We start from the raw sequence: 15,381 nt of genomic DNA on the forward strand, positions 1-15,381 counted from the left end.
AGCTCCTCCAATCTGGACAAGATCAATGGTGCTTACAGCCCTTCGTCAGACATGTTGCCCAGGACCTCAGCCTCAGCACCGGTATCTCCATCAGTATCTTACATGAGCATCCGAGAGGCCCCCATGAGCTGTGAAGAATCTCATGGGGCTCTCCATGCACCTAGCACAATACTGTTAGCAAGGGCAAAAGACCGACCCCACGACTACAGAAATCACGCTCGGCCTCATGGCTCCACTCAAAGGACCAGCCTCAACTCCAACCCTGAAATTTCCTTTGCCTGTGCAAAATAATTCCAAGTTTCCTATATAGCAAGAGTCTGGGAGTGATGTCCAAAACCAACCATCTTAATGGTCAGCAGGGCAAAGAATAAATGTAGCTCGATGCTTTTCTGTTCCAGACACATCCAGAAGCCAGACATGTCATCAAATACTGGCCAGTCATCAAATACTAAATACCTGAGAAAAAGGTAAATGAGGAACGAGTCCACTGTCAAGGTTTGCTGATGCAAAACAGCCATGTCTGGGATGGGTCTGAACATTTCAAACGGTTTGTATCCATTTCCCTTCGCACCCCCTACCCCACCCCCACTGTCGTTCTACCCAACAAGAACCAGCATTTAGAAAGAGCACCCTTAGTCTTCCCACAGATCACAAAGTATTTCCAGTATCAGACCAAAATGTGTTGAGCATCCTGCATTTGGTTGTTTTAAAACTTGGCTTTAGAAATGAGATACATATGGCAACTGTGGGTGAATCACAGCCACCCAGTCCCACAATAAGACATGTTTATGTGACAGAACTTTCAAGAGAAAGTTAACTGCATCCAGAGAAGACTGGGGACCCATCACCTCTAATTCAGCCCCCTCCCTTTATAGTGGTAACACTCAAAGGCTTGGCACATTCTTGGAATTGCTGTGCTCATTCTTATGAAATACTGTCCTGTGTCACACAGTCAAGGACCCCACGGTTTCCGGGAACTGTCTCCTCCTTGTGGTCAAGCTCAGCTGTCTACAGGGGGATCTGAGTTCCCAGCTCATCCTCCCTTGTTGGGAAAACAGAGCTGAGTGGGAAATGCTTAAATGCTTGGGCCCAGGCTGTCCTGCAGAGACTGAGTTCACATCTGGCAGTTCAGACTCAGGCACCCTAGAAGTAAATGAAAGGTGACTGACAGTGGTGGGGAGGGCAGGGGTCCTGGACTGAATCTTTCCAGAAGATAACACATTGTTTTGAGTCCTGTCTCCGCACTGGCCTTGGGTACCGGACAGATAAGCACCGGGAGACAATTCTCAGGCCTCACCCACTGGGTCTTATCAAGTGTACCATATTTTCTATCTGGGTCAGGAAATGACTACGGGTTCCTACTCAAGAAAGAGAATGGCCCATGGAGACGTCCACTTTGTTTAATGGGACTGACACACGCTGGTCTTGGCCAACATAGCTTTCCACCAGAAAGGAAGTTGCCCGGGAAGAGGAAAATGGGAAGACTGGACAAGAGGAGCTGGTCTCTGTGATGTCACTGGGTTAGGGCTCTGGTGTCCATGCAGTGGCCCAGTCTCTGTAAAATATGCTCCCCATATGCTGTGGCTTCCTTTTAAGGCTTCCCTTGAGGAAGCTGGGACAGGCTCCCCAGTCATTTCTTTTTCCTATTGAATATTCTGGCCTCCTGGTCCCCACTGTCACCAAGACACCAAAATGGAAATCATTTCCACCTCAAACTGACCGCTGTCCCTGGACTGTGACCTTGTCTCTGGTATACAGCCTTCAATTTGGCCTCTTCTTCCCCAATGCCAGAAATGGAGGCCAACCAGTCTCACAAATTGTGGGCATCAGAGGAGAGCCAGGCCAGCGGCATGGGATCTCTATATCTCCTGCAAACAGCCATCTTAATTTCCATGGTCATATTTTATTCAGGAACTGAAGAGAATGGTCTGGATTCCGAAGCTAAGAACTATTGGGAAAGGGCACTACAGTCTATGATTTGGGGATTCCTGACTCAAGGAAACTCTCTCCACAGCTGGAGGTAAGCCAGGCTGGTGAGTGGTCAGAAGACAGCTCTGTGGTGGGGCACACTCTAGTGAATGCAAGAGGAAGCCGCTCTAGTCCCTCTGAGAATTCTTGGCAGGCAGGGCCTTACCTTTTGCAGGCAGCTGCCTAGGTCAGTGGAGATGCAGCCACTACAGAGGTGTGTCCCAGGATGGCCCCTAATGGTCATCCAGGAGCCTCTCAAGTCTCCAGTCAGAAACTATTTCACTCCCTGGAAACTGCAACACTTTTGGGGAGCACAAGGTTAAACTCACTGAACATTATGTCACCTTTGATGTGCAGGACAAAAGAAAAGTTGACCTAGCAGCCGTGGATGCTCAGCTGCCTTTGGCCTACACTGTCTTTCCTTTGCAGGGCAAGCATGGGGTTGGGTGTGCCCATGGGGAGTCTATGGAATCCAGGATATGCAAGGACCACAGAACCCTCGTCGCCACACACTTTCCATTAAGCGTCTAACCCCTGCTCTGGAGACTTGTGGGGTCTCCTTGGGATATGAAGAAAGAGAATACACACTAAAAAAAAAAAAAAAGATTCTGGAGCCTGGCTGTGTTCAAAGTGTGACATCTGATTCATTTTATTGTCATCTTAACAAAATTATTTGAGAAGGCCATCTTGGGTTCCAGCATAGATGGGCAATCCAGGCACCAGGCTATTACTGGACAAGACAATATGCAGTTTGATGGGGCAGGAACCACCAAAGAACCACAAATTGGGGCAATGAAGCCCAGGGCCCAGGGACACAGCAGGAGCCATCCGTTTATCATTTCATGTAAGACAAAGCATGGTGTGTGTTTATAAACAACTCCAGCAACAGCCTCAGTGGGCACTGGGTCCAGTGGGCTTCCAGGTCCACTTAGTTTCTCAGGAAGAAAGGAAGGGTGTGAAAGGTCTGCTGGGGTCGGCCTCAGGCCAGGGAGGGAGGACAAAGCTGCACCTAGGTCAGAGTGAAGCCTTTGGCTTAGTTTCTCCTCCCTAACTCAAGAACCCAGCTCTCTGACCATGTCCCTTAAGCAAAACACAAAGCTAGAAGTGTGTATGGCTAAGTGAACATACAGCCTAAGCAAGCAGAGGCAAAGCATGCTGGGAGATGGACTGGACACAGCCTCATTGGTCTCGGCCTTATTCAGAGCCAGTGAGTGGACAGTGTGCCTGCTGGCTCCCGAGGCCTGAGCCCGGGACCTCCCACCGCTGGCTGTGAGACTCAAGGCATCACAGGCTGGCAGAATCATCCCCATGCTGTTTTTGTTCCCTCTTCCAACTGTGGAAGCTAAGGCAGGGCTTGGGTGAGGAGAAGATCCCCATCTATTAGCACTCCACATCTGGCCTCTTGATGAAAGCTGGCCAGGTCCCCACTACATGGCTGTGTTGTTTCTGAACCCTGAGATGCATGACTAGGATTGGAATGACCAGTAATCAGTGATTGCAAAGACTGACTTGGCTGCCTTCTCACTGCTCAGAAAGCTCCCTGAGATGGCCTGTCATGTGCAGGCTGGGGAAAAGCTTACAGTATGCTAAGAATGCCAGATCATCTCTTTCCCCTCCTCACACGCCCATTCTCCTTCCTCCCACAAAAGGCAAGCACAGCAGCTGAGCAATGTCTGGCAAGCGCAGGACCAAGGCTAGGGCCCTGCCCACCCAGCTGAGCCAGCCCCACCCACCCAGCTGAGCCAGCCCCACCCACCCAGCTGAGCCAGCCCCGCCCACCCACAGGCCGCGCCACCTGGGAACAGGGCAGAATCAGGACCTGGGAGGTTAGCTCTGCTGCAGCCCTGAGTTGGAAGCAAGATTCTGTTGGATGCTGCCCCCCTGCCCCAGCAAGGCCTGTTCCGTAGGCTACAGGATACAGGCCATGAGGAGAGCAACCTTCTAGGCCAAGCAAGCATTCAAGCAGGCAGCTTTTCTTGTGTCTTGAGCATCTTCCTGAGATATGGGGGTGGGCTGTATACCCACTCTGTTAAAGCACAGGAAGCTGTACTGCATCAGGTGAAGAGATGACTGTGCCCCAGGGTCATCGGTCTCGTTTCTGGACACAAGGGACTCCCCCATCTCAAGGCCAGACACCACCGGCATTGCTTCTCCTTATGCAAACTGGCCATGTTAGAAATTGTGCTTTCTCTTCCGAGACCTGGTAGTCCGTGTTGGGGCTGGTTCTGGGCAAGCTGCTGTAGGGTCCGGCAGGGATGCCTGAGCCTGGAAAGTGCAGTCAATGGGAGCTGCCCCTTTTGGCCCATGCTGAGATGCTTGAACTGCATCTCGGATCTCCATAAGTGTCTTACACATCTGACCAACACGGCTGTTCAGTTCAGCCATAGCCTGGCTGATAACATGCATGCTGTCAGCCATGTCTTGGTGCACAGTCACCAGCTCCTGGCAGAACTTCTGGAACATTTCGGTCTGATGGGCACGGGCATGCAGGAGATGCCAGTCCAGGCTCATGGTGGGTGAATTGGGATGTGGCTCTGGGGTCCTGCATGCCTGGGCCTGGAGTGAGGGATGGGGCAGGACCTCTGGCTTAGGGCCCAGCATCTTGGACTGGTCTGAGGAAGATGAACAGAGCAGTGTGGGCCTGGCCAGGAGGGCCTCTTCCTCTGGAGAACGTAGCAGGGGCATCCGAAGAGGCTGCTGTGAGGGCCCAGGAGCTTTCTCATCTTCATCATCTTGGAGTGTACAAGGAGAGAAGGACAGATGATTACAAAAGGGCGAAGGGGCAGCCCGGGTCACAGGCTCGCCTCTGAAACTCCCTGCTGTACACCCCTTAGCCTGTACTGGCACCACACACAGAGAAATGCCAGCTTCTAAGTCCCTGAGGTATGGAGGTCCAGTATTGGTAGAAGGATGAGCAGGAGCTGGTTCCCTTCTTCCCACAGAAGCAGCTACATTCCAGGAAAGGAGTCCAGTCCAAGGAGGCCCCATCTCCAGTGGCAGCCATGCCAGTCTAAGGGTTCATGACCCTGATTATATTTCACTACCTTCAAAAAAACAATGGTGTCTGCTTTGCTGAATCCCTGGGGCCCTGGCTGGGCTCCTAGTGGGGCTCCCACTACGGTGCATGGCAGAGCTGACCGAGTCACCCTGTAAGAGGTGCTAAGCTGCTCTCTGTGAGCACCAGTCTCCACAAGGGAAGGACTGTCAAGGTTGCTTGGGGCCACCTTGTGGCCTTGCTGGAATCCTAACCACTGCAGGGAGCTAGATGCCAGATGGCTGAAGATGAGAGGGAACGGTAGGTGCAGGATTCAGCAGGATTATGAAGGGCAAGCCATTAGCCCTGTTGTCCCCGCGAGGTGGGCTGTGAGGTCAGACACATCATGGCCTACTCATGAATGCTTGATTTACACAGGTCCGTAGGTTTCCTGATGCTGGCACAGTGGGAGCCTACTGCTTCCTGAGCATGCTCTATAAATGGCAGCCATCCTCTTGGGGTGCCAGAAAGGGTGGGAAGGAACACTCTGAGCTGCCATTACCCCTTTTCCAAGCCCAGTCAGGCTAAGGCTTGTGACTATTAGATGTGGGAGCTCCTGCAGCCCATGTTACCTCTGCTAACCTCATCAGCTTTGATCTCTAGGAGATGGAGTGGTGGCTAGGGCAGGATTCAGGAAATAAGCTTTTCCCGATGCTGCCCGATTTGAGGCTCCAGCAAACGCTGCCAGATCCAGGCTCAAGTCTGGTTCTGATGCCTCAGGGCCCCCTTCATTTTCTGGAAGATTATTTGCCTCAACTAGCTAACGAGGAAGTCTGCCTCATCGTGAACACTCTCTTCTACTCCTGAGGCTGACTTTGTGAGTGGCCACCTGTCAGAGACCTCAGCCAAACAGGAAATAAACAGGTCCCCATGGCAAAGGGCCAGGGAGGAAGTCGGACTGGGTGAACCGCTTTCCTGCTGGCTGAATGCTTAGATCCTCCTGCCTTGCTCACAGGACTCCATCGAGGACAGCAGATGAGGAAGGGTGTGGGTGTGTGAACAAGTGGGAGGGTGGGGTGGAATTCTTCAGGGATGGACTCCAATGGCTCCCCCTTCTGGTGAACTCCAACTAGACTGGCTGAAGTCCCAGGAAGCAAGAAGGTGGGAACACAGGGAAACAAAATGGGTGGGGCAGGGGAGCCAGAAGAGAACGGGAAAGGAGGCAGGAGAGGGGGGCCCAGCCGGTCTCAGTCTCAGGTGAGCACCAAGAAGCAGGAACTGAACGGAAGTAGATTAAGCTCGGAAGACTGGAGAGTAGAGGACAAAGCACAGAGTGACCAGACAATCATGAAGAAAGCTCTCTCCCTGGCCTGCCACTTGGCTGCTGTGGTGGTGCCCCTCCCCCTACCGGCTATGATGGGGCTTCCCTGGCCTTTGCAGTTCCTGGAACGTGCCAAGCGCCTTCCTGATGTGGGCCTTGTACATGCTGTTCCCAGCCTGCTCGCCTTCCCCTCCCCTCCTCACACCAGGCCTGGTTAACTCTTCCTCAACCTTCAAGCATCTTCCTCAGCCAGCCTTGGCCTTTTCTGCAGCTGCAGTACTCCATTCATGTGCTTTGCAGACCCAACAGACTGTGGGGCGGCAGACCCAGCGTGGGCCCCCAAGATCACACAAGTCCAAGGCTTGTGCTGGACTGGGTGAGCACTCATTCTTCCTCTAAGGTGAATGATAATCTAATTCAAGAAGGTATGTCTGCCTAACCTTTTGACATTGTAACACAAGGTCAACTACAAAGTTTCTGCTCAGGTACCAAACAAACAAACAAACAAAAAATGTGTACTGTTTTAAACAAGGCTATGATTTGGGTTAGGCCACCTTCATAGCGATGTGCATGTAACCCTTAGGCCACAGGTTGGATCCATCCGAAGTGTGTTTAGTCCTACAAGTGTCTGTGTGGGTTTTAGATGCAGCCCTATCCTTCCTGCTCCCAAGCCAGCTTCTGGCACAGAAGGGATGCTCAGGGAGTGGAGACAGGTCAGAGGTAAGATGGGGCCATGGAGAGAGCCAGGGAGGTAGGCAGGGCTGAAAGATAGCAAGAGAAGAGGTGCACACAAGGAAGCAAGTCCCACACTCAGGCAGCGATACTCACAGCTGGTGTTAGGGCTGTCGGTTCCATCGAGCTCTGCCCTGGGGAAGCTGTGCCCAGCCCTGGCAGTGAGCAGTGCTGACTTGATAGCTCTCTTGTGGGCAGCAAGCATGATGGGATGGGCGTGGCCCCCGATCCCTGGGCCCGACAGTGACTGCCGCATGAAGGCCAGCTTGTCCTTGGTCCTGCGCTTCATGTCATCCCATCTGTGTTTAATATCCTTGATGGAGCGGGGAACCTGGCTGACGGAGGTGACTTTCCGAGCTATGCCTTCCCAAATCTTGTCCCTGTCGGCATGGGACAGCCGCATGGTCTCCCTCCCAAAGAGAACCGCTTCGTGACGGGTCACCTCTGTGACCAGAATGTCCAGCTCCTCCTTGGAGAATTTAGGCTTCCTCTTACGCTCAGCCAGGGGCAGCACGTTCCTTGGGTTGAATATCCCACAAAGCATAATTGGGTAAATGACCGTTAATGAGGGTGGTCCTCCTCCTTCCCAATCACAGGCCCCATCTGGGAAGCAAGGGAACGGCTGGGGCCACCTCGGCCTAGCCCCACCACACCCTCCTCCTACTGTGATGCCTTTCCCTCTCTCCTCCTCAGAGGGAAGGCAGGAAGGAGGTGGTAGGAGTCCAGTGACCGCAGGGCAGGGCTACCCTACCTCTCATCAGCCTTGAGCACCAGGCACTTCGAGCTCAATCAACCTCTGCTGCCTCCTTCTCCCCAACCAGACCAGTTTCTGAGGGCTCCATCTATGTACAAGAGCTTCGGCCACTTAAGGGACTGGAGAAGCAGCTCAGTGGTTAAGGACATTTCCTACAACTCTCTGTGGAGGATTAGAATTTGGATTCCAGCAACCACATCAAGTAATGCAAAAATGCCTCTTATTCAGACTCCAACGGATTTGTTGGGCCTCTTTGGGCATCTGCGCGCGCGCGCACACACACACACACACACACACCACACACACACAACACACACACACACAGATACACACACACAGATACACACACACAGATACACACACCCACAGATACACACACAGATACACACACAGATATACACACACACAGATACACACACAGATACACATACACACACACAGATACACACACTCACAGATACACACACACAGATACACACACAGATACACACAAACAGATACACATACACAGATACACACACAGATACACACACACAGATACACATACATACATACACACACACACACACACACACACACACACACACACACACCAACTTAATTTTAAACAGCCGACAGTAGATTGCAGTGGCTGTGTGGCTGTGGCACTGGTGGCCGGTGTCCATCATGTTACAACCACAGAAAGCTTACCCTGTCACCTATGACCTGTTTCCCTTTTTCCTGTGTCTCTCATGTCCCTACTTCCCTGTGTGTGTGCAGAGAACAAGCTCTTCTCCCTCCGAAGGGCTTCTCCCTCAGAAGGGGCTCCTCATGGTTTAGCTGCTGTGGTGTTCTAGTTAAGACATGAGACACCCATGAGCATCCACCCAGAGACATGTTGCTCTTAGAAGGACAACTTTGATTTTGCTGAGGCTCTTCAACCTGACCCTGCTCCTGCTCTGGCTTTAGAACTCAGAGAGCATCATATTTCTACCTGCCTTTCCCTACAACTTTGAAACTACAGCTTCACCCAGGAGGAACCAGGGTGTTGAGGCACACTCAGATCCAAACCCATACCTTTGGATGCTTCCAAAATCACAGTAGTACAAGCAGGACTCGGTTCCTGCAGCCTTGCTTCAGTACCCAGCTCAGGACAAAGGCCTTGCACTCAGACAGACTTGAAACTATCCTTGGGGACCACAGGGCCCCTGTAAAACTAGTGAAGTCTATAGGCCCTGATTATACCCTTGTGGGAATTCAGAGACTGTGTTAGGAGAGGAGATTGCTGTACAGTGTGGAATGTTCAATAATACGAGTACCTTTGGCCTCTGCAAACCAGGAGTACCCAATCATGAAGCTGTGCTCATCTAGAATGTCTGAGAGCACTGCCAAACCCTCACATGTCTCAAGTGCCCCTGGTTGAGAATTACTGCATGCACAGCACCTAACACAGAGCTTGCATAGGTTAACACTCAAGACATGAATACCCTTGTACCTACCCCTTGCTGGGCCCACCACTAATTTCGTAAAGATCTATTACATCACCCCCAAGGCCCTGGTCTGTGACAGCACAACTAAGAGTCTATAAGTTAACAAGAGCTCCGAAAAGCAAAGCCACACACACACACGATCACTGGATCCTGGAACCATCCTAAGTCAGGACACATCAGCTAAGACAGACCACCCAGGAGTCACCTGGGCTCAGGGCAGAGTCGTGTTAATAGAAGTGGGAGCAGCTAACTCCCACCCCCTGAACCCACCCACAGTCACAAGGATCCAATGCTCTGCTTGGTCCGTGTTTATTATCAGAAAGAACTGTGGCTTGCAGGTCTAGAGACACAGGGCCCCAGGCCAAGTTTTGCCACAGATGACAGGAATGAGAGTCATCAGAGTCACTATAAAGAGCTTGCAAAACTGAGATGCTCTGAACTCATCCCCAACCAAGTTACACGCAGTCCTGGAGTGTTAAATAACACCCGAGTTGGCTGAGATGAGGCCAACTGTCTTCTCAGGGGCAGTGGGAAAACCCTTTGCCCAGACAAAATCTCAGAAATGGGAGGAAACATGGGACGGGTCAGCTCTCTGAGCCATAGCTTCTGGAGCTCTGCACACAACAATGTCACAGGAGGCATCAGATTCACTCTTTCAGCCTGGACCTGGCGTAGTGACATATGTGAAGGCCCAGCCCAGGGCTGTGGTCTCCATTAGCAGTCTTTCCGCAAAACTCACTTGCTCCAGCTGCCCTCGACAAAGTCCTGGACCCTCTGAGGGAACACATCAAAGGCTCCTCCCTGTTCCATCTGGACCCCCACAGAGCACATGTCTGTGCCTCTCTGGCATTACGCACGGGCAGGTGTGCCTGTAGGGGGTGCTGAGGAGGGCAGGATTGAACTGGCCTACTCTCAAGTGTCCATATGTGCTGAGCTGACAGGGTGCTCAGCATGAGGGATGGACAGGCTGTCATGGTGACCTGGACCTTTGGGGAGAGAGAGAAGAAGGTAGGTAGGAGTGTCAAGTACAACTTCTGGTGCCACTTTTAGGGAGAGCTGACCATCTTGTAGAGGAGGCTGTCATATGTGGGTGCTGATTCTGCACCTGTCTAGGGCAGCGAAAGCAGCTGTGCGCTCAATAAGAGGAAGAGTCCAAACTGCCCTGCAAACCAGCTGCAGCCCTGGGGACATACAGGTGGCAGTGAGGCCACAGGGGTGGGGGCGGGGGGACACACAGGGGACCTCCTCATGACTTTCCATTTCCAACCAGCTCCTCCTCATGTGCTCAGACTGCCCAAGACAACCCTTGATATCCCCATCTCTCATCTTCCCATCTGCCATCAAAGGTCACCCATCTGCTATCTGAGACGCACAGAACTGTATATGACAGGGCCTTGGGTTCGTGACGAGGCTGGGTCCCTGGTCCTCAAAGGCCTTCCTTTCGTCTCTACAAATCTAAATGCCCTACCACCGCCTCTGGATCCCAGATGTAGATCGCAAAGTGGTACCGGGATCAGACTGACCTTTTTCCCTAATACACACCTTCTGGGAGGAACCACACATACCATATAGGCCAGCCCTAAGCACGGCTCCCAACTCAGTGTGGCCACCTGGGAAGTGACCCTTGTTCTTCTCTGCTATCTCTGGCTAGACTTAAAGGACATTTCTGACACACAGTCCTAGGCCATGACCTGGGCCAGGATAGATCCATGCTGGGCCGCAGTCAAGTTTAGTGTGAGCCCTGCGGGAAAGGGAGCTGGAGATGTCAGGAGCTTTCCCTACCATAAAACCATAGGACGATTTCTGGGTCTTCCCTGGAATGATGTCATCCAGGTAGCGAGAATCTGCTCTGGGATAAATGTCAGGGGTCCATCCTAGGTCAGGCACATTTTCCTCTTTGCAGGAGTTCTATCAGGAGCTATGGCATGCAGCCTGATTCCTGCAGCCTGCTGGTCTGGCCACAGGCTCTCTAGAGCCTCTGATGGAAGCCTGGGGAACAGGAGACTTCTTTCAGACCCTGTCAGCTGCAGTTCTGGAGCAGCCTGGAGAGCTCTGAGATCCTGGAGGCCCAAGATACTCCCTGGACCCATCCCAGAGGCTGGTGAGGCTCACTGGAGCTGGGAGGATGGGACTCACCTCATCCAGTTGGCCTTGGTCTCATCTGACCCATCTATGGACTTGTAGCGGTTGTTCTTGTCCACAATCTGGAAAACAGAGAGACCATCTGAAGCGAGCCATTACAGAAGGGGCTCTCATGTGCCTGGGCTCCTTACCTGAAGCCCAGAATCCAGCTCCATCCTCAGTATCACCTCTTCCCTCTGCCCTCCTACACTGTCCACACCATCACCTCAGCTGCTGTCAAGAAGTTTGCTGTCTCCTCTCCACCTACTCCCATTCTTTTAGAGACCCTGGAGACAACCCGAGAGGAGACACCCCTCTCATCTGTGCTGATGGAATCAGAATCCTGGGCAACATGACCCAGGCTCACCACTCCCCACAGGTACCGGGCTTGTACGACAGAAGCTGAAGACAGCCCTTCTCTCTCTGCGGTGTGTGTAGGAGATGAAGGTCATCACTGGGGCCCAGGAATTGATCTGAAAGGGCTCATCCTCTGCTGAAATTTCAAATACTCAAGACCCTTGGGGTTTGGGGTGGGTTGTGTCCAACCGTCTATACTCCACAATCATTCTGAGTATCAAGATCCATGGAATTGTATGTTGTCCCTTACTCTCTTTGTGGAGGGCGGGGGTCCTTCAAAGGCAGTTCTGGCACAAATTTTAAGGTTGAAGGTTAAGGCAGAAAGAGAGATACACTCAGAAAGAGAGATACACTCAGAGAGAGAGATACACTCAGAGAGAGAGATACACTCAGAGAGAGATACACACTCAGAGAGAGAGATACACCCAGAAAGAGAGATACACTCAGAAAGAGAGATACACTCAGAGAGAGAGATACACTCAGAAAGAGAGAGATACACTTAGAGAGCATAGGTGTAGGGTTCTCTGATGGCGTCTCTGGTTCTTTCCTGATCCAAGTTATAAGCAAACTACTGATAGTCTCCTATGGATCTTTTGCAGATAATCAGTCCGTAATCTTTCCTTTTGTGTACTGCTTGACATCATTTTGTGTTGTGTTGGTGAAGCAAAGATCATAAAGTTCTCTTCACTGCTTAATGAGCACTACCACATTTTAGTTCTGGTAATCCTCAGCCTTTATGCTTTTTAATATAACCTCTCGCTTATGCCGTCCTCCGACAGTAGAATCTCTATTGAGTAAACATAGAGTAGCTCGTTCAGCCCCCCACATCTTCTAGCTGCCTCTCCATGGTTTCCTCTGTCTTTCGGAGCAGTGTCAGGGGACAGTTCTCGGTCTTTCAATCTGCCAGTGTGTCTCTGCCTACGCCAGCTATTTCCATTCATGAGGCTTTTCCTTTCTCACTTCACTTGCTTTTTTGTTTTCATTTTGGTTTGTAGAAATTTTGAGGCAGGCCTTCACTACATACCCAGGCTGGTCTTGAACTTTCAATCCTCGTATTCACCCTCCTTGGGTGCTGGACTTGCAGGCCCTCACCACATGCCTGATGCTTTGCTGCCTTTGTAATGAGTATCTTTTATCCAATTGATATTTTTCACTTTCAGTGTTATTGATTCTTTTTGAGGATCTGTCCATTTTTTTGTCTCTTTGGGTTTCATATCAACATGATCCTTCTTGTTTGTACAGCTTAGTTGAGTTATAAATCGTACAACACAAACTTCCTGACTGTGCAAACGTGCTAGTTCAAGGCTAGTTCCCAGAAGACTTGGTAAAACAGAGCGATCAGAAGCCCCTGGGCACAGGTGCTAACACTCCACCATTCTCAAAAATGGCAGAACAAACTTTTGTCAATTGTAATCAGACCATGTGGCTCATATCATCTCAGGGTTCTGTCCTTGAGCTTCTGATGGGATTCACATTTATGGTCATAACCTCTCAGGTCTGTACACTTGAGCCCTGCCCAGCTGTCTGATTGACCTTGACTTGTTATGGTTTGAACATGAACTGTGCACACCAGGCTCCTGTGTTGAGCACTTGGTTTTCTGGATGACAGTGCTGTTTTGAGAATTGCTGAGAACTTCAGGAGGAAGATCTACTTGGAGAATGCTGTGACGTATCCTTTCTTCTTGCTTGCTTGTCCACCATGAGGTGAACACCCTCCTCTACAGTCTCCTGTGGCCATGTTCTGCCTTACCACACGCCTGGGACTAATGGAGCCAAATACTATGGACTGGAACCTTCAAACCGTGAGCCAAAATGTCCTTCCCTTTGTTCAGCAGTGTATGTCAGGTATTGTCCTAGTGAGGAAAAAAGTAACTCGTCCAGCCTCTCTTTGGCTCTCACTCACTGCAGCCTGTTCTGAGGGCCAGCCAGCCCAGCTTGGGTCTGTGCCCAGAAGCTCCTTTCCATCAGCTTAAAGGAACCATACTCTTGAAGCACCTCAAACACCCAGAGATGATAAGAGGATAATGTAGCTGACAGCAAGCACCAACGAAATGCACAGCAGTCATTTTCAGCTCAGATCTTTCCTGTGCTTCAAAAAAATCCCAAGTTGAAACAGGAAGATGACTCAGTGGGTATAGGCGCTAGGATTTGGGCTTGACAACCTGAGTTTAATCCCCAGATCACAAATGGAGATAGGAAAGAACCAGTTCCTGAGAGCTGTTCTCTAACAGACATATACACACTAACATACATACCACATACACAGACATACTTGCATGCACATAACACACACACACACACACACACACACACACACACACACACACACACTCCAAATAAATAAAAATGATAAATTCCAAATAGAGACCCTCTCAGCCTCTATCTCCTTTTCCACTTCTTCCCGGAGTCCGCAGGAACTCCACCCCCACCCCCACCCCGTTTTTGACACATACATTTTCTTCTCCTAAGATCAACATACAATACTGTTTTGCAAAATCTAGAAAATATTAGTCTAGTCTGGAATGTTCCCTGCAGGCTTGTGTATTGACAGTGCAGTCAGTCCCTTGCTGATAGCACTATCTTGAAGGGTGCCACTATATTTGAAGACTTTAGGCACCCCGGTGGCAGACTCTGGCTCCTGCCCCTCCCTGTGCTTTAGATGTGAGGCATCTTCACCCCCATACACTTTTCCAGCACTTCCCCACTATGATGGTTCGAAACCCTGAGCTAAAATCAGCATTTCTTCCTCTCTCCTTTTCTATGGGGTGATTAACTATAGACATGCACTAGTAACGAATGCTGCAAGTTCACTGAAAGAGTCTCCAAGTGACCACATCCTGCTAAAACATTACCTCACTGAGCTGTGGGTACCCATTCCCTTCTAATCTGTGGGCCTCAGACTATGTCACCTCTGCAGGCCTTTCTGATTTGAGCTAGCTCTCACCTGCCACAGCCCTGGCCTCTCCCAGCATTAGTCCCATGACATCCCATTACTTTTCCAAAGACCCTAGTGATAAAGAACATTACTGTTGATGGTATGTCCGGTAGCTGTGAGTCTGATGAGAGGCTCCCTCACCATCCAAAGGAGTGGAAACAAGCTAATGGCTCTGCCATTCCCAGTAGCAGCCCTAGTGCCTTACTTAGTGTAGATACGTGGTAGAATCCTGGTTGGTTGGTGGATGGTGGAACAAAGAGCCCTTTAAGTAAAAAGCAAGGGGGAAACCCACAAACAACCTGACAGCATTGCTATGTTAGTAAGGAAGCAATGAGCAAGTACACTGGGCCAGCCTGTGCCAACTGGGGCCAACTATTAACTTGCTGGAATTCCTTTCTTTTTTTCTTTTCTTTTTTTTTTTTTTTTTTTTTTCGGAGCTGGGGACTGAACCCAGGGCCTTGCGCTTGCTAGGCAAGTGCTCTACCACTGAGCTAAATCCCCAACCCCAACTTGCTGGAATTCCATAAATCAGCGGTGATGTGAGACACATCCATCTTCAAAACATACAAGGAAACACATTTCACACTTTTAAGAGGTACCACTCAGAGCCTGGCATGATGGTGCTCTGGAGGCAGAAGCAGACCATTTCTGTAAGTTCAAAGCCAGCCTGGTCTACAGAGTGAGTTCCAGAAGAGCCATGGCTGTGACATAGAGAAACCCTGTCTTGAAAAAACCAAACCAAACCAAAAC

The 15,381-nt window shown here is 50.7% G+C and overlaps 1 protein-coding gene and 1 long non-coding RNA gene across 7 annotated transcripts in view; one reads left to right on the top strand and one right to left on the bottom strand.

The window, feature by feature from the left end:
* The window catches only part of Prdm11 (PR/SET domain 11), a 79,713-nt gene that overhangs the window by 16,616 nt on the left and 47,716 nt on the right, over nucleotides 1–15,381 (bottom strand). For 4 of the 6 annotated variants that reach the window (XM_039105882.2, XM_017592049.3, XM_017592048.3 and 1 more), the window contains exon 5: nucleotides 11,355–11,422. In XM_039105882.2, coding sequence (XP_038961810.1) covers nucleotides 11,355–11,422 — 68 coding nt within the window. Of the gene's footprint in view, nucleotides 1–2,588; nucleotides 4,701–7,091; nucleotides 7,514–11,354; nucleotides 11,423–15,381 lie in introns of those variants that run through there. The other 2 variants (XM_063284582.1, XM_063284583.1) reach the window with 1 other exon arrangement.
* LOC134486127 (uncharacterized) lies at nucleotides 331–2,598 on the top strand. Its single transcript, XR_010064857.1, has 3 exons — nucleotides 331–467; nucleotides 1,912–2,020; nucleotides 2,398–2,598. It is a non-coding gene; the product is annotated as an uncharacterized LOC134486127 (long non-coding RNA).

This window comes from Rattus norvegicus, chromosome 3, assembly GCF_036323735.1.
Source record: "Rattus norvegicus strain BN/NHsdMcwi chromosome 3, GRCr8, whole genome shotgun sequence".
Classification (NCBI taxonomy): Eukaryota; Metazoa; Chordata; class Mammalia; order Rodentia; family Muridae; genus Rattus; species Rattus norvegicus.